This window comes from Rhinolophus ferrumequinum, chromosome 3 (genome assembly GCF_004115265.2).
Source record: "Rhinolophus ferrumequinum isolate MPI-CBG mRhiFer1 chromosome 3, mRhiFer1_v1.p, whole genome shotgun sequence".
Taxonomy (NCBI): domain Eukaryota; kingdom Metazoa; phylum Chordata; class Mammalia; order Chiroptera; family Rhinolophidae; genus Rhinolophus; species Rhinolophus ferrumequinum.
Genome location: NC_046286.1, coordinates 976,301 through 1,002,883, shown reverse-complemented (window position 1 = coordinate 1,002,883; position 26,583 = coordinate 976,301). Strand labels below are relative to the sequence as shown.

At 42.2% G+C, this 26,583-nt stretch overlaps 1 protein-coding gene and 1 pseudogene across 3 annotated transcripts; both read right to left on the bottom strand.

The window, feature by feature from the left end:
• Positions 1-570: 570 nt before the first annotated feature.
• LOC117020272 (60S ribosomal protein L31-like) lies at positions 571-960 on the bottom strand (annotated as a pseudogene).
• A 20,943-nt stretch (positions 961-21,903) lies between these two features.
• On the bottom strand, positions 21,904-26,301 carry LOC117020243 (class I histocompatibility antigen, Gogo-B*0102 alpha chain-like). 3 transcript variants are annotated; one of them, XM_033102590.1, is made up of 9 exons: positions 26,180-26,301; positions 25,693-25,933; positions 25,097-25,381; positions 24,546-24,821; positions 23,411-23,686; positions 23,182-23,295; positions 22,729-22,761; positions 22,467-22,514; positions 21,904-22,304 (listed from the first exon to the last, which is right to left on the bottom strand). In XM_033102590.1, exons 2-9 carry the CDS (start codon positions 25,763-25,765, stop codon positions 22,300-22,302), a joined length of 1,110 nt encoding a protein of 369 aa, XP_032958481.1. In that variant the 5' UTR covers positions 25,766-25,933; positions 26,180-26,301; the 3' UTR covers positions 21,904-22,299. The 3 variants fall into 3 exon arrangements, with proteins under 3 accessions (XP_032958481.1, XP_032958480.1, XP_032958482.1); XM_033102589.1 differs by lacking the exon at positions 26,180-26,301 and having other exon boundaries at positions 25,693-26,037; XM_033102591.1 differs by lacking the exons at positions 23,182-23,295; positions 26,180-26,301 and having other exon boundaries at positions 25,693-26,046.
• Between the last annotated feature and the right edge of the window lie 282 nt (positions 26,302-26,583).

Sequence of the window (26,583 nt, the reverse complement as noted above, 5' to 3'; positions counted from 1 at the left end):
TGGCTATTCAGGGTCTTTTGTGGTTCCACACAAATCTGATGATTTTTTGCTCTAGTTCTTTAAAAACGCAGTTGGGATTTTGATGGGGGATTGCAATTAAATCTGTATATTGCTTGGGTAACATGGCCATTTTAACTATGTTGATTCTTTCAATCCATTTGTCTTTCCATTCTTTGTGTCTTTCCATTTCTTGTGTCTTCTTTAATTCTTTCAAAATGTCTTATAGTTGTCAGTGTATAGGCCTTTCACATCCTTGGTTAAGTTTATTTCTAGGTGTCTTATTCTTTTGTTGCAATTTAAAAGAAATTTTTTAAAATTTCTTTTTCTGAGATTTCATTGTTAGTATATAGGAATGCAGTGGATTTTTGTATGTTGATTTTGTAGCCAGCAACTTTACTGTATTTCATTTATTTTTTTCTAATGGTTTTTTGGTGGAGCCTTTAGGGTTTTCTATATATAGCATCATGTCAGCTGCAAAAAGTGGACAATTTTAACTTCTTCATTTCCATTTGGATGGCTTTTCTTTCTTTCTTTTTTTTTTTTCAGTTTTGTAACTTTATTTGACGACCAGCAGTTAGTTCTCATCCACATTAACTGTCTGCAGATTTCTGAAAGTGGTGACAGGTACGTGGGTAACCAATGTATAGAGCTTATTTGGTGAGTCTTCATCCTCATTACGCTTTCTGGACAACCGCACCCGGATGCGGTATGGGACATTCCTTATTCCTTTGGCCCAGACAGCTTTGTTGAGTCTGGTGTCAATGCGCACATCTGGTGTTCCCATCTCCTTCATGGCAAATTTCCGGATCTCTTTGATGCCCGTGGGGCCCGCTTCTTGAAACCCACTCCATGGATGCGCTTGTGAATGTTGATGGTGTATTCTCTGGTCACTACCTCGTTGATGGCAGAACGGCCCTTCTTTTTCTCGCCACCCTTCTTTGCGGGAGCCATCCTGCCAGGCCCAAGTTGGAAAGCTGGCTTTTATTTTTTTCTGTTGCCTGATAGCTCTGGCTTGGGCTTCCAATACTATGTTGTACAGCAAGGTGATATGGAATAACCATGTCTTGTTCTGGAATGTAGAGTGAACAACTTTATTTTTTCACCATTAATTATGATATTGGTGGTGGTTTGTCATATATGTCTGTATTATGTTAAGGTATTTTCCTTTTATAACCATTTTTTTAAGTGCTTTAATCATAAATGGATGTTTTATCTTCAAATGTCTTTTCTGCATCTATTGACACAATCATAAGATCTTTATCTTTTATTTTGTTTTTATAGTGTATCACATTGATCAATTTGCATGTGTTGAACCATCCTTATGCCCTGGTTGAATCTCACTTTATCGTGATATATAATCTTTTTAAATGCATTGTTGTATTCTATTTGCTAGAATTTTGTTTAAGATTTTTGCATCTGTATTCATCAGAGATTTGATCTGTAATTTTTCTTTTTTGTGTGTTATCCTTATCAGGTTTTGGTATCAGGGTAATGTTGGTGTCATAAATGAGTTAGGGAGTATTGTCTTCTCTTCTTCAAGTTTTTGGAAGAGTTTGAGGAGGACAGGTGTTAGATCCTCTCAGAATGTTTGGTAGAATTCACTAGTGAAGCCATCTAGTCCCGACTTTTGCTTTTGAATAGGTTTGGACGACTGATTCAATTTCCTTGCTTGTTGATCTGTCTATTTAGATTTTCCAGTTCTTCATGATTCCGACTAGGAAGGCTATATGTTTCTAAACTTATCCATTTCTTCTAGGTTATTGAATTTGGCAGCATAGAGACATTCATATTATTCCTGTATGATCCTTTGTATTTGTTTGATACCCATGATAACTTTTCTCTCATTTCTGATTTAGTTTATTTATGTCTTTTCTCCTTTTATCATAGTGAGTCTAGTGAAGGGTTTCTCAATTTTATAAATCTTCTCAAAGAACCAGCTCTTTGATGCATTAATTTTTTCTGTTGTCTTTTGTTTCTCTATTTTATTTAGTTCTGCTCTGATTTTTATTAGTTCCTTCCTTCTGCTAACTTTTGCTTTCATTTTCTTCTTTTTCTAGTTCTTTAATGTATAATGTTAGGTTGTTTATTTGGGATTTTTTCTTGTTTGTGAGCTAGGCCTGTAATGATACAAACTTCCCTGTTATTACTGCTTTCGCTGCATCCCAATAATTTTGATAGGATGTATTTTCATTCTCATTTGTTTCTTCTTATTTCTTTTTTGACCCAATCATTCTTTAAAAGCATGTGGTTTAATCTCCACACATTTGTGTTTTTTCCTGCTTCTTTTTGCAGTTGATACCCAATATCAAAGCCTTGTATCAGAGAATATTCTTGGTATGATTTCAATCTTCTTAGATATGCTGAGGTTAGTTTTTCTGTCCCAATATATGGTCTATACTTGAGAATGTTCCATATACACTAGAAAAAAAATGTATAGTCAGATGTTTTAGGATGAAGTGCTCTCTATATGTCAATTATGTCCATTTCATCTAATGTGTCATTTAGGGCCGCTATTTCATTATTTATTTTCCGTTTGGATGATCTATCCATAGCTGTCAATGATGTATTTCGGTCCCTAGTATAATTGTGTTTGGTCAATTTCTCCCTTAGTTCTGTTAGTAGTTGGTTGGTGTATTTCGGTGCTCCCTGATTGGGGGCATAATATTGATGACTATTATATCTTCTTGTATAGTCCCTTGACCATTATGAAATGTCCATCTTTGTTTTCTTGTTACCTTTTTTATCCTGAGGTCTGTTTTATCTGACATAAGTATGGGTAAACCTGCTTTTGTCTAAATACCATTTGCTTGGAGTATCAACTTCTACCTTTTCACTTTGAGCCTATATTTGTCCTTGTAGCTGAAATGTGTCTTTTGGAGGCAGCATATGGTTGGGTTTTGTTTTTTGATCCAGTCTGCTATTCTGTGACTTTTTATTGGTGAATTCAGTCCATTTACATTTAGGGTGATTATTGACATATGACATTTCCTATCATTCTATCTTTTGTTTTCTGGTGCTCAGTGTCTCCATGTTTCTTTGCATTTTTGTTGCTGTCTGTTATTTCAGTGTGGTGGAATTCTATGATTTCCCTCCGTTTCTTCTTTTTTTATGTTATATATCTCAGTTTTGGATTTTTTGTGTGGCTACCATTAAGTTTATGTAAAAGAAATTTTCATATATACAGTAGTTCTTTTTCTTCAGCATGCTTCAAATCTTCAGTCCCCTTTTCCTGTGCAGACCTTTACTCTCTCCCCTTTATGTTTTTGTTGTCACAAGTTATCCCTACTCATGCTGTGAGTTGATTTCTGAGTTGCAGTAGCAAGTTGTCTTTTTCTTCTCCCCCCCTTCTTTTAGAATATTTTCTTCATGTTTACCCTATATGTTATGTTTAAATGTATAGTGCCCTATTTTGTGTAGGGGTTGCCATTTCCTGCTTCTGTGCTGTTTATAATACGACTCATGGGTTTGTATTGTTTGATTTTTTTGTTTCAGGTCGAATAGCCTCCTTCAGTATTTCTTTCCTTTCCTTTCTTGTTTTTGTTTTTTTGTTTTGTTTTTAGTAAAGTTTATTGTAGTGTCAATTCTTAGTATAGTTACATAGGTTTCATGTGCATAATTCTGTAATATGCAGGTCATGTGTTAAAAATCCACTCAGCTTCTGTATGTCTGGAAAGGTCTCTATTCCTCCTTCATATCTAAAGGATATCTTTGCAGAATATTTTTTTTATCCAATTTTTTTTTAAATTTATTGGGGTGACAATTGTTAGTAAAATTAGATAGATTTCAGGTGTGCAATTCTGTATCACATCATCTATAAATTACATTGTGTGTTCACCACCCAGAGTCAGTTCTCCTTCCATCAACATATATTTGATCCCCCTTACCCTCATCTCCCACCCCCCAACCCCCTTACGCTCTGGTAACCACTAAATTACGTTCCCCAGATTAATTTTCAAACCCCGTGGCCACCCTGTGGTTACTGATTGTTTTCTAATCTCCTCACCTTCCCCCTTACCCCCACCCCCCCCGGCCATCTAGCAACCCTCAGTTTTTCCTCTTTGTCTCCAAAACTGTTTCTGATTAGTTCATTCACTTATTCTTTTCTTTAGATTCCGCATATAAGTGAGATCATATGGTACTTATCTTTCTCTGTCTGACTTATTTCACTTAACATAATGTTCTCTAGGTCGATCCATGTCGTTGCAAATGGTAAGATTTCTTTCTTCTTTATGGCTGCATAATACTTTATTGTATAAATATACCACAGTTTCTTAATCCAGTCATCTACCAATGAGCATTTTGGTTGTTTCCATGTCTTGGCTATTGTGTATAGTGCTGCAATAAACATAGGAGTGCATAAAGATTTTTGAATTGGAGTTTTGGATTTCTCTGGATAGATACCTAGGAGTGGAATTACTGGATCATAGGGTAGTTCCATTTTCAGATTTTTGAGATACCTCCATAATATTTTCCATAGTGGCTGAACCAATCTGCAATCCCACCAACAGTGCACAAGCGTTTCCTTTTCTCCACATTCGCGCCAGCACTTGTTGTTTGTTGATTTATTGATGATAGCCATTTTGACTGGGGTGAGGTCGTATCTCATTTTGGTTTTTATTTGCATTTCTCTGATGGTTAGTGAGGTTGAGCATTTCTTCATATGTCTGTTTGCTATCTGTATGTCCTTTTTAGAAAAATGTCTCTTCAAGTCCTCTGCCCATTTTTTAATTGGGTCTTTTGTTTTTTTGGAGTTGAGTTGAGTGAGTTTTTCATATATTTGTGATATTAATCCCTTATCAGATATATCATTGGCAAATATCTTTTCCCATTCAGTAGGATCCCTTCTTGTTTTATTGATGGTTTCCTTTGCTGTGAAAAAACTTTTTAGTTTGATATAATCCCACATGTTTATTTTTTCTCTTACTTCCCTCGCGCGAGGGGATATATCAGTAAAAATCTTACTCCGGGTACTGTCTGTGAAGTTTCTTCCTATATTTTCTTCTAGGTATTTTATGGTTTCAGATCTTACATTTAAGTCTTTAAGCCATTTTGAATTTATTTTTCTATATGGTGTAAGGAGGTGGTCCAGCTTCATTTTTTTGCATGTGTCTGTCCAGGTTTCCCAGCACCATTTATTGAATAGACTGTCTTTACTCCATCATACATTCTTGCTTCCATTGTTGTAGATTAAATGGCCATATAGGCGTGGATTTATTTCTGGACTCTCTATTCTGTTCCATTGATCTATGTGTCTGTTTTTATGCCAGTACCATGCTGTTTTGATTAATGTAGCCTTGTAGTATAATTTGAAGTCAGGTATTGTTATACCTCCCACTTTGTTCTTATTTCTCAAGATTGCCTTTGCTATTCGGGGTCTTTTATGGTCCCATATAAATTTTAGGATTATATGTTCTATTTCTGTGAAAACGACGTTGTAGTTTGATAGGAATTGCGTTGAATATGTATATTGCCTTAGGCAGTATGGACATTTTAACTATATTAATTCTTCCTATCCATGAACATGATATGTGTTTCCATCTATTTATATCTTCCTTCATTCCTTCCTTCAGTGTCTTATAATTTTCTGAGTACAGATCTCTTACTTCTTTGGTTAAATTTATTCCCAGGTATTTTATAGTCTTTGGAGCAATTGTAAATGGGATTGTTTGTTTAATTTCTCCTTCTGATGTTTTATTATTGGTATATACAAATGCAACTGATTTCTGAATATTAATTTTGTATCCTGCTACTTTACTAAATTCATCTATCAGCTCTAATAGCTTCTTGGTGGAATCTTTAGGGTTCTCTATATATAGTATCATATCATCTGCATACAATGATAATTTTACTTCTTCCTTACCAATCTGGATGCCTTTTATTTCTTTTTCTTGTCTGATTGCTGTGGCTAGAACTTCCAGCACTATGTTGAATAGAAGCGGAGATAGTGGGCAACCTTGCCTTGTTCCTGATCTTAGGGGGAATGGTTTTAGCTTTTCCCCATTGAGTATGATGTTAGCTGTGGGTTTGTCATATATGGCCTTTATTATGTTGAGATATGATCCCTCTATTCCCACTTTCTTAAGGGTTTTTATCATAAATGGCTGTTGGATTTTATCAAATGCTTTTTCTGCATCTATTGATATGATCATGTGATTTTTATTTTTCATTTTGTTAATGTGGTGTATCACATTAATTGATTTGCGGATGTTGAACCATCCTTGCATACCAGGGATGAATCCCACTTGATCATGGTGTATGATCTTTTTAATGTATTGCTGAATTCTGTTCGTAATATTTTGTTGAGGATTTTTGCATCTATGTTCATTAGAGATATTGGCCTGTAGTTTTCTTTTTTTGTGGTGTCCTTTGTCTGATTTGGGGATCAGGGTGATAGTGGCTTCGTAAAAAGTGTTTGGGAGTCTTCCCTCCTTCTGGATTTTTTGGAAGAGCTTGAGGAGAATAGGTGATAATTCTTTTTTGAACATTTTGTAAAATTCACCTGTAAAGACATCTGGTCCAGGGCTTCTGTTTGTTGGGAGATTGTTGATTACTGATTCAATTTCCGTGGTGGTAATCAGTCTATTCAGGTTTTCTGTTTCTTCTTGAGTTAGCCTTGGAAGGTTGTACGCCTCTAGAAAATTGTCCATTTCTTCCAGATTGTCAAATTTGTTGGCATATGGTATCTTCTTAAAACTTTTTGTATTTCTGCGGTGTCCGTTGTCACTTCTCCTCTTTCATTTCTGATTTTATTAATTTGGGTCCTCTCTCTCTTTTTTTTAATGAGTCTGGCTAAAGGTTTGTTGATTTTGTTTATCTTCTCTAAGAACCAACTCTTGGATTCATTGATCTTTTTTATTGTTTTTCTGGTTTCTATTTCATTTATTTCTGCTCTGATCTTTATTATCTCCTTCCTTGTGCTCCCTTTGGGCTTATTTTGCTGTTCTTTTTCCAAATCTCTTAAGTGTGAAGATAAACTGTTGATTAGTGATGTTTCTTGTTTCTTTAGGTAGGCCTGCAAAGCTATGAATTTCCCTCTTAGGACTGCTTTCGCGGCATCCCATAGATTTTGGGTCGTCGTGTTTTCATTTTCGTTTGTCTCGAGATATCTTTTGATTTCTTCCTTGATCTCCTGCTTGACCCATTCATTATTTAGTAATAAGTTATTCAGCCTCCATGAATTGGTGTGTCTTCCAGTTTTTTTCCTGTAGTTCATTTCTAATTTCATAGCATTGTGATCAGAGAAGATAATTGGTATGATTTCAATTTTCTTAAATTTATCAAGACTTGTTTTTGTGGCCTAACATATGGTCTATCTTGGAAAATGTTCCATGTGCGCTTGAGAAAAACGTGTATTTTGCAGCATTGGGGTGAAATGTTCTGAAAATATCGATTAAATCCAAGTGGTCCAATGTATCATTTAAGGCTGTTGTTTCCATATTGATTTTCTGTCTGGAAGACCTGTCCCTTGTTGTCAGAGGTTGTTGAAGTCCCCTACTATGATAGTGTTACGGTTGATCCCTGTCTTTATGTCAGTCAGTACCTGTTTTATATATTTAGGTGCTTCTATGTTGGGTGCATAGATGTTTACTAGGGTTATGTCCTCTTGTCGGATCGATCCCTTTATTATTATATAGTGCCCATCTTTATCTTTTAGTATTCTTCATTTTAAAGTCTATTGTGTCAGATATAAGTATTGCAACTCCAGCTTTTTTCTCGTTTCCATTTGCATGAAATATCTTACTCCAACCCTTCACTTCAGCCTGTGTGTGTCTTTTGTTCTGAGGTGAGTCTCTTGTATACAGCATATACAAGGGTCTTGCTTTCTTATCCAGTCAGCCACCCTATGTCTCTTGATTGGAGCATTTAATCCATTTACATTTAAAGTGATTATTGATAGGTACATAGTTATTGCCATTTTTCATTTTGTAGTTAGGTTCTTTTGATCTTTCTTCTATTTACAGAAGTCCTTTTAGTATTTCTTGCAATGCTGGCTTGGTGGTGATAAATTCCTTTAGCTTATTTTTTTCTGGAAAGCTCTTTATCTCTCCATCAACTTTAAATGATAGCCTTGCTGGATAAAGCAATCTAGGTTGTAGGCCTTTGTTTTCCATCACTTTGAGTATCTCCTGCCACTCCCTCCTGGCCTTCAATGTTTCTGTAGAAAAATCATTTGATAGTCTTATGGGAGTTCCCTTGTATGGAACCGTCTGTCTTTCTCTTGCTGCTTTTAGGATTCTCTCTTTGTCTTTAAGCTTTGCCATTTTAACTATAATATGTCTTGGTGTGGACCTGTTTGGGTTTATCCTGGTTGGAACTCTCTGCACTTCCTGGGCTTGTATGTTGGTTTCCTTCATCAGGTTGGGGAAGTTTTCGGACATTATTACTTCAAATATGTTCTCAATCCCTTGCTTCCTCTCTTCACCTTCTGGTATTCCTATGATGCACATGTTGTTGCGCTTGATGTTATCCCAGAGGTCTCTTAAGCCATCCTCATTGTTTTTTATTCTTTTTTCTTTCTGTTGTTCCGTTTGGGTGATCTCTGCTACCTTGTCTTCTAAGTCGTTGATTCGATCCTCTGCTTCATCTAACCTGCTGGTAATTCCTTCAAGTGAGTTCTTAATTTCGGTAATTGTGTTCTTTTGTTCTAACTGGTTGTTCGTTATGATTTCTACATCCTTCTTTACGTCTTCTCTAAGCTCCTTAAACATTCTTATCACCAGTGTTCTGAACTCTGTCTCTGAAAGGTTGGTTACGTCTGCTTCATTTGGTTCCAGTTGTGGAGGTTTCTTCTGTTCTTTTATTTGGGACGTGTATCTTTGTTTCCCCATTCTGGCTGACTCTCTGTGTTTATTTTGATATATTAGGTAGATCCCCTAGAGTTCTTAGTTCTTGCTAGGTTATCTTATGTAGTATGTATCCTTTATATTTGACTCACCACGTCGTCCATCTCCTCTGCGTGTGCTCCAAAGGTGACTCTTGTGTTGTGCACACTGTCCCGTTCAAGAAGATCTTTAATTGCTTTTTGCTTGTGAGTAGGTGGGGTTAACTCCTGAGCTGACCCGTTGTGAGACTTGGCTCTGCCCCCCGCAGGGCACTCTGCTGCGTGAGGGTTGACCACCCAAATGTGGTTTGGCCTCTATGGGCTCCAGTGCCTGCAGAGAACCCCCTCTGGGTGTGTGACCTGCAGGTCAAACCCGGCAGCACTGTGGTTTGGTCTGGAGTTGGCCCCTGGATATGCTGAATCCTGTGCCTCTCAAGCTGGGCCCCGGCAGGGCATTTTCAGAACAAAGGAAATCACCAAGCACAACAGCAACAACAACAACAAAGAAAAAAATCAAATACATTCACATGCAAAAACACCCGATAACCCCCACTCGACACAGGCAAAGATATCAAAGATATAAAGACAAAGCAAAACAAAACAAAACAAAACAAAGCAAAACAAAAAGCAGCGACAGTCTCGGCCTAAGCCCACCAAGCAATGTCCAGGTTGTCCTCTGCTGTACCAAAGAGCCCCCTGCTTATTGCACAGGCAGAGCCGGTCACCTGGTGCCCAGAGTGACTTTGGGACTGCAGACTTAAATGCGTGGGCCTGAGGGGTCTGGATGATAGTTTTTACAAAGTCAGTGCAGTTTCTGCTCTTGCCAGCACATATGCACACTGAGAGTAGCACCACCAGCCCCGTGTCCAGTACTCCTGAGTCTTAGGGCACTTCTTCAGTGTGTGTGTATATGGCGGGGGTGCAGGCGGGAGATTTCTGAGCTGCTGAAAGCCCAGAGCTGCGCCTGTCTTACTGCTGATCTCTGGGTGTGTCTCTGCAGTAGCACTTGCCCCGCCCTAGGCAGGCCAGAAAGGGTGGGGGCTGGGGATGGAGGGGTCCTCTCTCTCCCAGCCCAGCTGCTCGTCACCCTCTTCCCGCAGGCCAGAAAAGGTGGTGGCTGGGGGTGGAGGAGTCTCTTCTCTCCTAGCCCAGCCAAAATCACACTCTTCCCAGTCTCCTCCCTGCGTCAGGGCTGTCTGTCAGGCTTCCCAGAGCCTGAGCACTACTACGGCTCCTCTGTAATCTGACACTACTCCTCAGTTCAGGGGCCAGTTTAAGTCTCTGGAAGGGCGGGGTAGGATTGGAAGAGAGGGGCGGGGGAGGGGCCCAGGTATGGAGTGTGTGTTCTTTGTCCGCCCTAGGGCCCACTAGCCACCCTCCTGGCGGGAGAAATCAGCTGTGGGACGCAGGGAAAGAGCCCACCTCCTGGTCTCTGTGCTCTCCGTTCCGCCCTGGGATCCCGTGCTTGCCCGGAACTGTGGGCGACACCGCGGTTTTCGCCGCCGCCGACTGAGACTCCGCTGCGGGCTGGGATTTCCCGCCGCCGCCGCCAGCTGCGCATTTTCACTCCACTCCCTTCCTTCCTTCCCGTGCTCGCCCAATTAGCGCACCTTCAAGTAATCCTTAGCTTCAAGTAATCCACGATTCTCTTAGCTGTTCTGTGTGATGAGCAAAGAGTTCTTTGATGGGTTATAGGTCCCGTTTGTAATAAGATCTGGAGAAGAACTCAGAAAGTGCGCCCTGCTGCCGCCATTCCTATGACGTCACCTCCACCCTATGTCTTTTTTTTTTTTTTTATTAATTTATTTTTAATTTATTGGGGTGACAATTGTTAGTAAAATTACATAGATTTCAGGTGTGCAATTCTGTATCACATCATCCATAAATCACACTGTGTGTTCACCACCCAGAGTCAGCTCCCCTTCCATCACCATACATTTGATCCCCCTCACCCTCATCCCCCACCCCCCAACCCCCTTACGCTCTGGTAACCACCAAATTACGTTCCCCAGATTTATTTTCAAACCCCGTGGCCATCCTGTGGTCACCGGCTGCCCTCCAATCCCCTCACCCTCCCCCCCACCCCCCACCCCTCCCGCCCATCTAGCAACCCTCAGTTTTTCCTCATTGTCTCCCAAACTGTTTCTGATTAGTTCATTCACTTATTCTTTTCTTTAGAATCCGCAAATAAGTGAGATCATATGGTACTTACCTTTCTCTGTCTGACTTATTTCACTTAACATAATGTTCTCTAGATCCATCCACCCTATGTCTTTTGATTGGAGCATTTAATCCATTTACTATTAAAGTGATTATTGATAGGTACATTGTTATTGCCATTTTGTTATTTGTACTTCTGGTCTTCATTAGTTAGACTGTTTTCATCTTTCTTCTGCTTAAAGAAGGCTTTTTAACATTTCCTGCAATGCTGGCTTGGTGGTAATGAATTTCTTTAGCTTATTCTTTTTTGGGAGGCTCTTTATCTCTTCTTCAATTTTAAATGATAGCCTTGTTGGATAAAGCAATGTAGGTTTTAGGCCTTCGTTTTTCGTCACTTTGGATACCTCCTGCCACTCCTTTCTGGCCTCCAAAATTTCTGTAGAAAAGGCAGCTGGTAGTCTTACGTGAGCAACCTTGTAAGTAACTCTCTGTGTGTCTTTGCTGCTGTTAGGATTCTCCCTTTGTCTTTAACCTTTGTCATTTTAACTATACTGTGTCTTGGTGTGGGCCTGTTTGGGTTCATCTTGGTTGGAACTCTCTGCACTTCCTGGGCCTGTTTGTCAATTGCCTTCACCAGGTTAGGGAAGTTTTCAGTCATTATTATTTCAAATATGTTCTCGATCCTTTGCTTCTTCTCTTCTCCTTCTGGTATTCCTATGATGAGCATGTTATTGCATTTGATGTTATTCCAGAGGACTCTTAAACTATTTTCATTGTTTTGCTTTTTCTGTTGTTGTTCTGTTTTCTTTTTGTTGTTCCAGTTGGGTGATCTCTGCTGTCTTGTCTTCTAAATTGGTGATTCAATCCTCTGCTTCATCTAACCTACTGGTAATTCCTTCATGTGTGTTCTTTATTTCAGTTAATGTATTCTTTATTTCTAACTGGTTGCTATTTTATGATTTCTCTATCCTTCTTTATGTTCTCACTAAGTTCTTTCAACATTCTTATCATCAGTGTTCTAAACTCTGTCTCTGATAGGTTGGTTACCTCTATTTCATTTAGTTCCAATTCAGGAGGTTACTTCTGTTCTTTTATTTGAGACATGTTTCTTTGTTTCCCCATTCTGGCTGACTCTCTGTGTTTGCTTCAATGTATTAGGTAGATCTCCTAGGATTCTCAGTCTTTGTCGGCTGGGTTTATATAGTATGTGTCCTTTATATTTGAATTGCACTGCTTCCCTATTTTCCTGTGCTTGTGCTCCAGAGGTGACTCTTGTGTTGTGTGTATTCTCCTGTTGACGTTGCGTTTTAATTGCTTTTGACTCTACAGTAACTGGAATTGGCTCCCAGGATGAATAGCTGTGAGAATTGGCTATGCCCACAGTATATGAGTTGTTGAGAGAGGACTTACTCCTCAGATGAGGCTTGGCCCCTAGGGGCTCTTGTGCCTATAGAGAATTCCCTTCAAGTGTGTCACTTGTAGGTAAAACCTGGTAATGCTCTGGTTTGGTCTGGAGTTGGCTTCTAGGTGTGTTGGTTCTTGTGCCTTTGTGCTGGGCCCTGGTGCAGGGCAATTTCAGAACAAAACAAATCAACAAGCACACAACAACAAAAACAACAAAACCACATACACTCACACGTAAAAACAACCGGCAACCAACACCTAACACAAACAAAAATCTCAAAACACACACAAAAAAAATACAAAAAAAAAGAGAACCAGAAATAAGGACACCCCCGAAAGAAATCAATACTGATAAATGGAAAGAAGCAGGAAAAGTAGAGTAAGGAAAAGAAAAAAGAAAAGAAGAGAGAGAAAGTACATACATATATGTATGTACTATATTTGTACGATATGTATATATCGTACAAATATATATATATGTACTAAAAATGATAATAATACTAAAATGAAGAAAAAAACAACAACCAGTGCCAGTCTTGGCTTAAGCCCGCCAAGGTATCTCCAGGTTGTCCTCTGCATTCTGTGGAGTCACAGCTGGCCACTTGGTGTCCAAAGTGACTCTGGCAATGCAGTTCTAGATGAGTGGGGCTATGGGGTGTGGTTGGTAGTTTTTAAAAATCAATACAGTTTCTGCTCTTGCCTGCACAAATCCATGCAGAGAGCACCATAGCCAGCCACTGGGAGTTGGGCTTCTTCCCTGTGTGCAGGTCTTCTGGTTCTTAGGGCAGTTCCATGGGGTGTATGTGGAAGGTGTGAGATTTCTGAGTTGCTGAAAGCCCAGAGCTTCCTCTGCCACCCTATGCTGACTCCTGAGTGTGTCTCAGCTGCAATTGCCCTGAGCCACTCAGCAAAGGTGAGGGCTGGGAAGGCAGGTGTTTTTATCTCTCTGCCCACCCTCTTCCCTAGGTCACAGCTGCAAACCAGCTTTTTCCAGTTCTTGAGGGCTGCAGCTCCTCTGTAATCTGACACTGCTTCTCAGTTCAGGGACCATCTTAAGACTCTGGAAGGGCTGGGGTAGGATTGCTGTGGGAGAGTGGAAGGAAGGGTCCAGTTACGGAGTTTGCTTTCTGTTTGACCAAGAGAACCCAGCCACAGTTCTCAGCTGAGGTTTCTTCCTCAAACTCCACAAAGGACTCCCTGCACAGCAGATAGGCAAGACTAAGAGGAACACCACTGAAATCACCTAAAGGTGGGCAAATTGGACAAATTGTGCAAGTGGAGGTTCGGGTGTGGGGGAGGGTATGGTGGGAGGAGGGAAGGAGAAGTGCGTAGACAGTGCTGTGTGGGCACAGGACGCAGACATAGCTTGGTGCTCCGAGCTCGCTGCATTCTGGAACTACCACAGCTGCTGGAGAGGGAAGAACTCGGACTGCTAGGGCTCTGTTTTTGGCCCACAGGGCTGAGGGGACAGCATACAACATGGCTGAACCCAACGCTCACGGCAAAGACCTCAGAGCAAAGACAGAGGGAAGAAGGCTAAAAATAGTGGTTTAAGCCCTCACTGCCAGCAGAGAATGAAAGCCTTAGGCACCGAGACTAGCTGCCCCCTCCCTATCCTCCCAGAGCTCGCCCCGCCCCCACCTGCCTAGTGCTACAAGTGGCATAGTAGCAGTGTCAGATAAAAAGAACAGAATATTTGCAGTTCTGAGAACTGTGGTCCATAGACACAGATTCCAGGCCAACTAGTTCCGGCAAAGGGGAGGGAACTTGGAAGCAGGACTGCTGTGGTGGTGGTCGCCGCGATTGCTCTGGGCCACCTCTCACAACCCACCCCGCCCCTGTTGCCACCTATCTGGGTGGATTTCTGTAGGATTGAACAGAGGTGCTGAAACACATGGGCTGTAAATCTGGTGCAGGAAGAGCTTTGGAACTTCAAAAGCTCTCTGCATCCCCACACGGAGGTGACACTGTATGACCAAGGCAAACGATTAACAGAGGAGAAGCCCGCCTGCCAGAGAATCCCCCCATTGTGTGAGAAGCTGGAATAATGCAGAGAAAACAAAACACTACAGTGTGAAAGAGAATAAAAGGCTACAGTCAGAGAGAAAATAAAACATTCTACCAACACGTACTGGAAAACAAAAGAAAGACCTCTTCCTATCAACCTGTTGTAGAACCCACGCTGGTTGATGTCTAGGAGGAGAAATAATAAATCATTAATTGTCATGAATAACCAAGGCAACAAGACAGCTCAGAATGAAAGTGAAAAGTCTCCAGAAAATGAACTTAAAGATATGGAAATATGTGACTTAAATGACAGATAATTCAAGATTGCAGTTCTGAAAAAACTCAACGAGATGCAAGAAAACACAGACAGGCAGTTAAATGAACTCAGAAACACAATAAAAGAACAACATGAACATTTTATCAAAGAGATTAAAATTTTAAAAAAGAACCAAATAGAATTTCTGGAGATTAAGAACTCAATAGAAGACATGTAGAATGAAATAGCCAGCTTACGTAGTAGAGTTGACCAGATGGAGGAAAGAATCAGTGACATCGAAGATAGAAACCTGGAAATCACACAGAAGGAAGAAGAAAGAGACGTGAGACTTAAAAGAAATGAAAGAACTCTATAAGAACTTTCTGACTCCATCAGAAAGAGCAATATAAGAATAATGGGCATACCAGAAGGAGAAGAAAGAAAAAAGGGAACAGAGAGTACATTCAAACAAATAGGCAATGAGAATTTCCTAAACCTGTGGAAAGAACTGTATCCTTGAATCCAAGAAGCAAATAGAACACCTAATTACCTCAATCCCAACAGGCCTTCTCCAAGGCACATTGTACTGAAGCTGTCTAAAATCAATGACAAAGAAAGAATCCTCTAGGCAGCCAGGGAAAAGAAGACGGTAACCTACAAAGGAAAGCCCATTAGAATATCATCAGGTTTTTCAGCAGAAACTTACAAGCCAAGAGAGAGTGGAACCAAATATTCAAACTATTGAAAGAGAGAAATTATGAGCTAAGAATAGATATGAGCAAGCAGATATCCTTTAGATATGAAGGAGGAATAAAGACCTTTCCAGACGTAAAGAAGGTGAGGGAATTTTTTAATACAAGACCAGCACTACTAGAAATACCAAAGGAGGCTATTTGACTACCATTAACAGGGACAATTTGTAGCAAGCAAGACATAAAAAGGGGCAGAGTAAAGGCCTGAACCAGAATATGGGAATGGAGAAAGTAAGCATGCTGAAGAAAATGGAATACTCTAAATATCAAACTTTCTTTTATGTAAACTTAATGGTAACCACTCAAAAAAAAAAAAAATCCAGGACTGAAATATATAGTGCAATAAAAGAAGAAACAGAGGGAAAAATCATAGAATACCACCACACAGAAATAACAGACAACAACAACAACAAAAAAGGCAAAGAAACAATGGAGACACAGTCTTACCAGAAAGCTAAAGATAGAATGATAGGAAATCCTCACATATCAAAATTCACCCTAAATGTAAATAGACTGAACTCACCAATGAAAAGGTCATTTGATAGTCTTATGGGAGTTCCCTTGTATGGAACCCTCTGTCTTTCTCTTGCTGCTTTTAGGATTCTCTCTTTGCCTTTAAGCTTTGCCATTTTAACTATAAAGTGTCTTGGTGTGGACTTGTTTGGGTTTATCCTGGTTGGAACTCTCTGCACTTCCTGGGCTTGTATGTTGGTTTCCTTCATCAGGTTGGGGAAGTTTTCAGACATTATTACTTCAAATATGTTCTCAATCCCTTGCTTCCTCTCTTCACCTTCTGGTATTCCTATGATGCGCATGTTGTTGCGCTTGATGTTATCCCAAAGGTCTCTTAAGCCATCCTCGTTGTTTTTTATTCTTTTTTCTTTCTGTTGTTCCGTTTGGGTGATCTCTGCTACCTTGTCTTCTAAGTCGCTGATTCGATCCTCTGCTTCATCTAACCTGCTGGTAATTCCTTCAAGTGAGTTCTTAATTTCGGAAATTGTGTTCTTTAGTTCTAACTGGTTGTTCGTTATGATTTCTACATCCTTCTTTATGTCTTCTCTAAGCTCCTTAAACATTCTTATCACCAGTGTTCTGAACTCTGTCTCTGAAAGGTTGGTTACCTCTGCTTCGTTTGGTTCCAGTTGTGGAGGTTTCTTCTGTTCTTTTATTTGGGACGTGTATCTTTGTTTCCCCATTCTGGCTGACTCTCTGTGTTTGCTTTGATGTATTAGGTAGATCCCCTAGCGTTCTTAGTTCTTGCTAGGTTATCTTATGTAGTATGTGTCCTTTATATTTGACTTGCACTACGTCGTTTGTGGCATGCCAGCCGCCACAAATCGAACAGTACCTGAATGGGGGAGTGGGAATGAAAAAAGACACTCACACATATGATGATGCGATCGATCGGTCTCCAGTGATGCTGAAGCACCGGGTTTACTTTCCTTCACCAATTTATACCATCTGTGTACATGCAGCTTAACAATCACGAGTGTGCATTACCTCATTGAGAGTAAATTTTTAACTTCTACATAGAAACTACAAAATCACTGAAACTTCCCCAAAGTCATTATCTCATGACAAAGCCCACCAATTATCCTGATAATCATCAGTCCTCTGTGTCCGGGAACTGGCCACTCCTATCCCATACCTCAGCAGCTTGTAAGCACCCTCCCGGCGCAGGCAAAGACAATGCCTTAGGAGCAAAAGTAGGTTAATCATAAACCGAGCCAGTCTGCAAGGCTTCAGAATAACAAGAAATCACGGCTCCCCACAGTCGTTCTTCTCCTCTGCGTGTGCTCCAAAGGTGTATATTGTGTTGTGTATATTGTCCTGTTCAAGAAGATCTTTAATTGCTTTTTGCTTGTGAGTAGGTGGGGTTAACTCCTAAGCTGACTCGTTGTGAGACTTGGCTCTGCCCACCGCAGGGCATTCTGCTGCGTGAGGCTTGACCACTTAAATGTGGTTTGGCCTCTATGGGCTCTTGTGCCTGCAGAGAATTCCCTCTGGGTGTGTGACTTGTAGGTCAAACCCGGTGGTAGTCTGATTTGGTCTGGAGTTGGCCTCTGGATAGGTTGAATCTTGTGCCTCTTAAGCTGGGCCCTCCTGGTCTCTGTGCTCTCTGTTCCGCCCTGGGATCCCGTGCGTGCCCGGAACTGCGAGTGCCACCGCAGTTTTTGCTGCCACCGCCGCCGGCCGGGACCCCGCCGCGGGCCTGCGCGTTTTCACTGTGCTCCCTTCCTTCCTTCCCTTGCTCGCCCAATTAGCGCACCTTCAAGTAATCCTTCCACGAGTCTCTTAGCTGTTCTGTGTGATGAGCAAAGAGTTCTTTGATGGGTTGTAGGTTCCATTTGTAATAAGATCCAGAGGAGAACTCAGAAAGTGCGCCCCGCTGCCGCCATTCCTATGACATCATCTCTCCAAGATTTCTATCTTTGATGTTACTGTTTCTGTCCTCCATCTGATCAGCTCTATTTCATTCTTCATTTTTTCTACTGAGGTCTTAATCTCCAGAAATTCCATTTGGTTTTTTTTGAAATTTCACCCTTTGTTAAAATGTTTATTTTGTTTTTGTCTGTGTTTCTGTGTTCATTGAACTGCCTGTGTGTATTTTCTTGCATCACATTGAGTTTTTTCAGAACTGCGATCTTGAATTCTCTGTCATTTTAGTCACATGTTTCCATATCTTTAAGTTCATCTTCTGGAGCCATTTCATTTCCTTTCTGAACTGCCTTGGTACCTTGGTTATTCATGGCAATTACTGAATTATTATTTCTCTTCCTAGGCATCTACAGGAGTGGGTTCTGCAACAGGTTGATAAGAAGAGGTCTTTCTTTTGCTTTCCAGTATGTGTTGGTGGAATGTTTTATTTTCTATCCCAGTGCAGCCTTTTATTCTCTCTCATGCTGTAGCATTATATTTCCTCTTATACTGTTCCAGCTTCTCACATGATGAGGGAGACTGTTTCCTGGAAGTTGGGCTTCTCCTCTGTGAGCATGTCACCTGGGTCTCTAGGCACCATCTCCGTGGGGGGATGTGGAGAGCTTCTGAAGTCCCAAAGCTCTTCCTTTAGATGATTCCAATTGTATGTCTCGCAGTCTTGCCTGTATGCCACACAGGGAGTCCTTTGTGTAATTATAGCTGTTCAATTTGTTATTAATTCCTGGAGAGATTTTAAGAGGCACTCCTATTGGTGCCGTTTCTGAGATGCAATCCCCTGTATGATCTTTTTAATGTATTGCTGAATTCAGTTTGCTAACATTTTTTGAGGATTTTTGCATCTATGTTCAGGGACATCATCCTATAGTTGCTTTTTGTTTGTTTGTTTTTTGCAATGCCTTTGACTTGTTTTGGAATTGGGGTAATTGTGGCCTCATAAAATGAGGTTTGAAGCCTTCCCTCCTTGTCTATTTTCTGGTATAGTTTGAGGGAAATAGTTGTTTGTTTGTTTTTCATGTTTGGTAAAATTTTCCTGTGATGCTATCTGGTCCAGGAGTTTTATTTGTTGGGGCTTGTTGATTACTGATTCAATTTCATTAGTAGTAACTGGAGTGCTCAGATTTTCTGTTTCTTCTTGATTCAGCCTTGGAAGATTGTATGTGTCTTAGAATTTATCCATTTCTTCCAGATTGTCTAATTTGTTGGCATGTTGTTGCTCATAGCATTGTCTTAATATTTTTTTGTATTTCTGTTGTGTCATTTGTCAGTTCTCCTCTTTCACTTCTGATTTTATTTATTTGCATCCCCTCATTTTTTTTCTTGAGTATGGTTAAAGTTTTGTCAAATTTGTTTATGTTTTCAAAGAACAAGCTCTTGATTTCATTGATCTTTTGTATGGCTTTTTTAGTCTCTATTTTGTTATTTCCATTTTGATCTTAATTATTTCCTACTTTGTACTCTGGGTTTATTTTACTGTTCTTTTTCCAGTTCCCTCAGGTGTAAAGATAGATTGTTGATTTGAGATTTTTCATATTTCTTTAGGTAGGCCTGCATTGGTATAAATTTCCCTTTTAGGGTTGCATTTGCTGAGTCCCAGAGATTTTGTGTTGTTGTGTTTTCATCTTCATTTGTCTCACAGTATCTTTTGGTTTCTTCCTTGATTACATTGTTGACCCATTTATTACTTAGTAGCATAGTTTTTAGTCTCCCTGTATGTGTGTTTTTCAGGGTTTTGTGTTTTGTTTTGTTTGTTTGTTTGTAATTGATTTCTAGTTTCATATCCCTGTGTTTTGAGAAGATGCTTGATATAATTTCAATGTTCATAAATATTTTGAGACTTCTTTTGTGGACTAACATGTGGTCTATATTGAAAAGTCTTCCATGTGCACTTGAAATAATGTGTATTCTGCTGCTTAGAGGTGAAGTGCTCTAAAAAATATCAATTAATTCCGCCTGGTCTAGTGTATCATTTAAGGCCGCTGTTTCCATGTTGACTTTCTGTTTGGAAGATCTGTCTATTGATGTCAATGGGATGTTAAATCCCTCTATACTATGTTTCTGTTACTGTTGATCTCTGTCTTTATGTCGGTCAATATTTGTTTTATATATTCAGGTGTTTCTATGTTGGGTGCATAGATGTTTACCAAGGTTATGTCCTCTTGTTGGATTGACCCATTTATTATTATTATGTAGCATCCTTGTCTCTTTATGTTCTTCATTTTTAAGTCTATTTTGTCTGATATGAGTATTGCTACCCTAGCTTTTTGTTATATTTCCATATGCATGAAGTATCTTTTTCCATCCCTTTACTTTTAGTCTGTGCCTTTGGATCTTTTGTAGATAGCATAAGCATGGTCCACTTAGCTACCCTGTCTTTTGATTGGAGTAGCTGATCTATTTACATTTAAAGTGATTATTGATAGGTACATAGTTATTGCCAGTTTATTATTCATGTTTTCATTCCTCATTGATTTGTTTTCTTTTTTGTTGTGCTTAAAGAAGTCCTTTCAATATTTCTTGTAACACCGGCTTGGTGGTAATAAATTCCTTTAGCTTTTTTTTCCTGCAAAGGTCTTTCTCTCTCCTTCAATTTTAAATGATTGCCTTACTGGGTAGAGTAGTCTTGGTTGTAGGCCCTTGTTTCTCATTTTTTTTGAATATTTTCAGCCACTCCTTTTGGCCTGCAAAGTTTCTGTTGAGAAATCAGCTAACAGTCTTATGAGAGCTCCCTTGTGAGTAACTAGTTGTGTTTTCCTTGTTGCTTTTAGCATTCTCTATATTTAATCTTTGACATTTAAATTATGATGTGTCTTGATGTTGCCCTGTTTAGGTTCATCTTATTTAGGACTCTCTGCATTTTTTGGTTTGTATGTCTATTTCTTTCACCAGGTTAGGGAAGTTTTCAGTCATTATATCTTCAAATACCTTTTTGATCTCTTGTTCCTTCTCTTCTCCTTCTAGTACTCTTATGATGTGAATGTTGTTATGCTTGTGTTGTCCCTCCAAAGTGCTACATACTTCATGGCTGAATATCACTACGGTCACCTTTGAAGTTCTCCCCTTGGGTAGCTATGCATTGATGCTAGCATCTAGTCCACCCTTCAAAGCAATTTTGGAACTTTTTTTGGAATGGCCATCAGAGCTGTTGTCATATTACAGAGCTGTTGTCGTGTTGTCCTGAAAGTCATAACAGTGTCTTCCTTTCAATATTTCCTTTATCTTTGGGTAAAGAAAGAAGTCATTGGGGGCCAGCTCAGGTGAATAGGGAGACTGTTCCAATACAGTTATTTGTTTAGGGGCTAAAACTCCCTCACAGACAGTGCCATGTGAGCCAGTGCATTGTTGTGATGCAAGAGCCATGAATTGTTGGCAAAAAGTTCAAGTCTTTTTCACACAGCCTTTTGAGCACTTCCAAATAGTAAACTTGGTTAACTATTTATCCAGATGGTACAAATTAATAATGAATAATCCCTCTGAGATCAAAAAAGGTTAGCAACATCGTTGCAACAAGTTCGCGAACATAATTGTCATAACTTGTATGTTTATTATTTTATCTTTCTGATGGTTTGACCCATTTATCATTACCAAATGACCCTGTTCATTTGAAGTTACATATTTAAGTCTCTTTTGTCAAATATTAGTGTAACAACTCAGGTTTCTTATGGTTGCTGTTTGCATGTGATATATTTTTCCATCCCTTTAACTCTAATCTATTTGTATTTGAATATCAAGTATGTCTACTGTAGAGAGCATAGCTACATGTTACTTGTTTTCACTATAACAATCTGCACTTTGAATGTGTTTATTCCATTTACATTTAATGTTAACAGGGATACATTTGGATTTATGATGCCATTTTACTTTCTGATCATAGTTCCTAGTGGGACAAGATTCTCCTGAAGGGACAAAGACAAAGGAGCAGAGATGACCCTGCTGAATAGTGTCCATCTCAAAGACCACAATGCACTGAGCACCAACTGGGTACATGCCCCATCCACGCTCGGTCATCACAATCTTCTCTTGTCCCACCTGCAATAGGTTCAGCATAGCAAACACATGGATTCTGGTAGGTTCTCAGGTCTTCTATTTATTTCCTGTCAAACTTTAGGATTTTCTCCTTCAATTAACCCATCAACCCTTCACAGCAAGAATTGAAAAAGCAGATTCACATCCAGATTTTTATTTCACTAGGAAGTAAGAAGTTCCCGCTCAGTGTAATATGAAGTAAAGGGATGGAAACAGCCTCTCTGGAACAGGACAGTGGATCAGAGAAGACACTCAGGTCAGTGTGGGGAGGAGGGTGTGGAGGGCAGGGGGTGGTCAGTGTCCCACCTCCTCATATGACACTGACAGGAACACAGATTCAGATGCCCTTTGCAGAAAGAGAGATCAGAGATTCCTGAATTCACAAAGTGGGGCAGAAACAAATCTTGCATCATTCAGTCCTACACAAGACAGCAGTCTCATGCTGTGGAAGAAAATAATTATGAAAAAATTCAGGTTAGTGGCTGTAAGTGGTGACATTCTCCACAGTCTACCACATGCTCAAACTGTCCCAAAGAATCCCCAGTACCCAGTCCTGTCCCCTCTGCCCTAACCCCTCCCCAGTTCAGGCCCTGCAGGGTCTCACCTTTAGAAGCTGTGAGAGAAACATCAGAGCCCTGGGCACTGTCACTGCCTGGGGGAGAACAAAACAGGATGTGGTCAGAGCTCACAGCAGATGTGGTTAAAGGAGGAACTCTGGGGGTTGGTGAGCTCCCCCCATGGGCTCCTGTCTGTATTATCCCAAGAGCTTCATAAAGAAGGAATTATGGGGGTGGGTGCGCTCCCCGCAGAGATTCCATCTACACTATTCCAAGGGTCTCAGAGATCACCCTCCCCTCCATACTCACTTGCAGCCTCAGTGTAGCTCCCTCCTTTTCCACCTATGGGAAGAAAATATCTGTGAAAAAACTAGAAGGCAGAGCCATGACGGATTTGCAGGAACCCGTTAATCTGAATCCTAGTGAAGTGTCCAGAACTGTGTCTAAAGACCCAGGGCAGGATCAGGAAAAATGAAGAGGGAGAGGTGTGGGGACTGGACCAACCACCCTCCTGGAGGTCTGTCCTCAGCAGGGACCTTCCCCTCTGATCCTCAACTGCTGGGAATCAGGTCACCATCACCAAAATTATAAAGGTGAAACATTTGAGTTTCATTTTAACAAGTGCTTTACAAAAGACTAAGTGTTAGCAATCAGCTCCAGAATAGGCAAGTGCGCTGTGTGGATGGCACCTCCCATCCACACACTGTACCTGGGGCTTAAAAAACCCCTGTGAAGACAACTCAGTCCCCAACCCGTCCCTACCTGAGTGCTTCTTCCTCCACAGCACAGCTCCAGCCACCACAGCTCCCGTGACCACAAAGAGAACCAGACCAACAATGACGCCCATAATAGGAAGGGTGGGCTGAGGAGGTGGTTCTGCAAAGGGAAAGGAAGGGGCCCAGACCTCAGCCTTGAGTCCCACCCTTGCTGAAGGTGTCCATTGGGTTTCTGCTTTATCTGAGAAGAAGCTTCACCCCCATCCCTCTCTTACCCCATCTCAGGGTGAGGGGCTCGGGCAGCCCCTTGTGCTGCACATGGCACGTGTATCTCTGCTCCTCTCCAGAAGGCACCCCCACAGCTGCCCACTTCTGGAAGGTCCCATCCCCCGCAGGCCTGGTCTCCACGAGCTCCGTGTCCTGGGTCAGGTCCTCCCCATCACGCTGCCAGGTCAGGGTGATCTCCGCAGGGTAGAAGCCCAATGCCCAGCACCTCAAGGTGACATCATGGTCAGAAATGGGGTGATGGGTTACATGTGTCTTTGGAGGGTCTAAGGAGGCAGAATCAGAAAATCCACACTTTGGGTTATCTCCACGGGACATTGAAGCTGCGCTCATGACTTTCCCGAGGGGGGACAGGACAATCGCTTGGGCAGGAAGAAGCACAAAACACAGACTTCAGTGTGGGATCCAGGTTCTGGGATAATCTGATTCCTGGGAAAGTTCTAGAATCATGGTGAGAACCTAGAGTTGGAGGCTCCACGTCTCTAAGGAAGAGAACAGAGCCTTCTGGTCCTGACCTGGGTGGAGGGTGAATGATTCAGAAAAGCTGGAGTCAGGCTTCCTAAGATGTTCTCAGATGAAAAAAAGGCGTTGAGAGAGAGATTCATGGTTCACAAGGTGGCTGTCAAGGTCAAAGGGACCGCTGATGGGTCATGTCAGTGATGTCTCCCCTCCACCTTCATAGAGACTGGATTCCTTAATTGTCCTCTTAAGAAAGGTGGGGCTCGGGTTTCTGGGTGGGAATTCCCGCCAGTTCTTAGGAATTTTTTTCACTTTCCCATTCCTGAATTCTGAGAAAAGTTGATCGGGAAATTGGGAAAATCGCCACTTTGAACCCAGGTGGTTGCTAGTATCAGCCGTCAGTTTGTGGAAACGATTCCTCGTGGAGAACAGAAAACAGTTTGTATCTCGGGATTCGGGAACGGGAAAGCAAAATAAATTCCCGAAAACAGGCCAGCGCCTAGGAGGCGCTTCTGTGTGAGTCACTCTGTAGCACAGAGTAAGAAAACCTAGGACACTCCTCCCTCTCCTGACTAGGAGGGGAGTTATTCTTACACTCATCCCACTTTCCTCCCCTCCCCGTGGGCAAGCAGACCCCGCCCCAGCTGAGATGGGGAGGCCCTGTACCTGTGCGCAGCAATGTCTCCTTCCCGTTCTCCAGGTGTCTGAGGAGCCACTCCACGCACGTGCCTTCATAGTAGCCCCTCAGGCGCTCCGCCTCACCGGCCGCCTCCCACTTGCGCCGGGTGATCTGAGCCGCAGTGTCCGCCGCGGTCCAGGAGCGCAGGTCCTCATTCAGGGCGATGTAGTCGGCGCCGTCGTAGGCGTGCTGATTGTATGCGCGGAGGAGGCGCCCGTCCGGCCCCACTTCGCAGCCACACGTCCTCTGGTAGGTGTGAGACCCTGACCCCGCCCTGTGGTCAGCCCCGCCCTTTAACCCCTCCCCCTTAACCCCGCCCCGCGGGCAGCCCCGCCCCCACCCGCCCCGCAGTGATGGAGCCTGAACTGGAAATGAAACCGGATCAAAGTCACTTCTAAATCAAAGGCTCTTCCCGGGTGGAGGGGTCGGGACGGTCCCGCAGTCTCGGGGTGAAGCTCAGACCCGGAGACTCGGGGAGACCCCGGCCCGTCCGTGGGGAGGGAGGTCGTGACCGGGACCCGGGGTCCGTGTCGCTCACCGGCCTCGCTCTGGTTGTAATTCTCCAGCGCGCTCTGCAGGTCCGCTCGCATAGTCTGTTGGTAGAACTTGCCGCGTCCTGTCATCTGGTCCCAGTACCCCGGTTCCACCTGCTCCAGCCACGGCCCCTCCATCCACTCCCCCCGCGGCTCCGCCCTCGGACTCGCCGCGTCGCTGTCGAACCACACGAACTGCGTGTCGTCCACGTAGCCGACGGCGACAAAGCGGGGCTCCCCGCGGCCGGGCCGGGACCAGGAGGTCATGAAATACATCATGGAGTGGGAGTCTGGGGATGGGGACGGGGAGGGGCTGAGACCTAGGTGACCCTCCTCCCGGAGCGGGTCTCAGGTCAAAGGTTTATCTGCCAGGAGGGGGCAGGGGGCCTGGGAGACGGGACAGGCGCAGCAGGAGACCGGAGTGGGTGAGAGGAGCGAGGGCAGACGCGGGAGCGACAGGAAGGGGGGGAGAAGGGGGGTGTTTGGGGTTGGGGCCGGGCGTGGAGACACATTTTCCCCGGGGTCCTGCGTTCCCACCCGGCGGTCCCCTCGCTTCGCCCCCCCTCCCGCGAAGACCGTTCCCTCCCGACCCCGCACTCACCCGCCCGGGTCCCCATCAGGGCGAGGGCCCCCGAGAGCAGCAGGAGGAGGGTTCCCAGCTCGTTAGCCTGCATCCTCCAATCTGAATCCCCTCACACGTCGGTGGAGACTTGATAACTTGGAATGCCGGTGATGTTGATTGGCTTCTCCAGAACCCGGCCAACCAATGAGAGTGAGAACTGGTGTTGCCTGTCGACTGGACTAAATAATTTTCCAGTCACTCCGCCAAAAGAGTGTTTATTCTGGAAAAGGAAAAAGCAAAACCACCTAGAGTGTGAGACGCAAACCTCCAGCCAGCTGGCCTCCTGCAGCGTTCCTCCCCTCTCCCTAGATGGCCCCTATATATATTATTTCCCCATCCCTGTAAAGTTTAAACAGGAAGTCAAGACTAAAGAGTAACAGGAACTCCAGCTCTATCATAGACCTTCCAGTTCCAGGGTCATTTTTCTAAAAGTGCTAGTTCGCTTTTATCATCCCCCTACACACACCTTGATCAAGATCTTTTCTCTAAAAGCATGTTGATCAACAGTCAGGTCTTCCAGTCTCAGGTTGTCCAGTCTTCAGCCTTTTGTCCTTCAGTGTCAGGAAGGACCTCCTCTGGATTCCATCTCTTACATCAAGAGGAGAGTGCACAGATGGGGAACAGCTGGTGTCCAGGGTTGATGGGCATCAGGAGCACAGCTTAAAAACAATAAGAATTAAAGGTAGAATTAGAACACAGCAACCTAGCTTTTCTGGTAGGTATAAACCAGGAACTCAAGCTTGTAGATGAGATAAAGACTATTGTCATCAAAATTCTTGATGATAGATTCAATAACAAGAAACACTGGTAACTCATTTCCTTAGAAGTTACCTGCTTTAAATACTGATAGCTTTAGATTCAGGTCACCAG

Coding starts and splice junctions, on each gene's coding strand:
- LOC117020243 (XM_033102590.1), bottom strand. CDS start 25,765: ATGCAGGCTAACGAGCTGGGAACCCTCCTCCTGCTGCTCTCGGGGGCC. Junction 25,382..25,692: donor CCTGATGGGGACCCGGGCGG/GTGAGTGCGGGG, acceptor CCCCATCCCCAG/ACTCCCACTCCATGATGTAT. Junction 24,822..25,096: donor TTACAACCAGAGCGAGGCCG/GTGAGCGACACG, acceptor GGGCGGGGTCAG/GGTCTCACACCTACCAGAGG.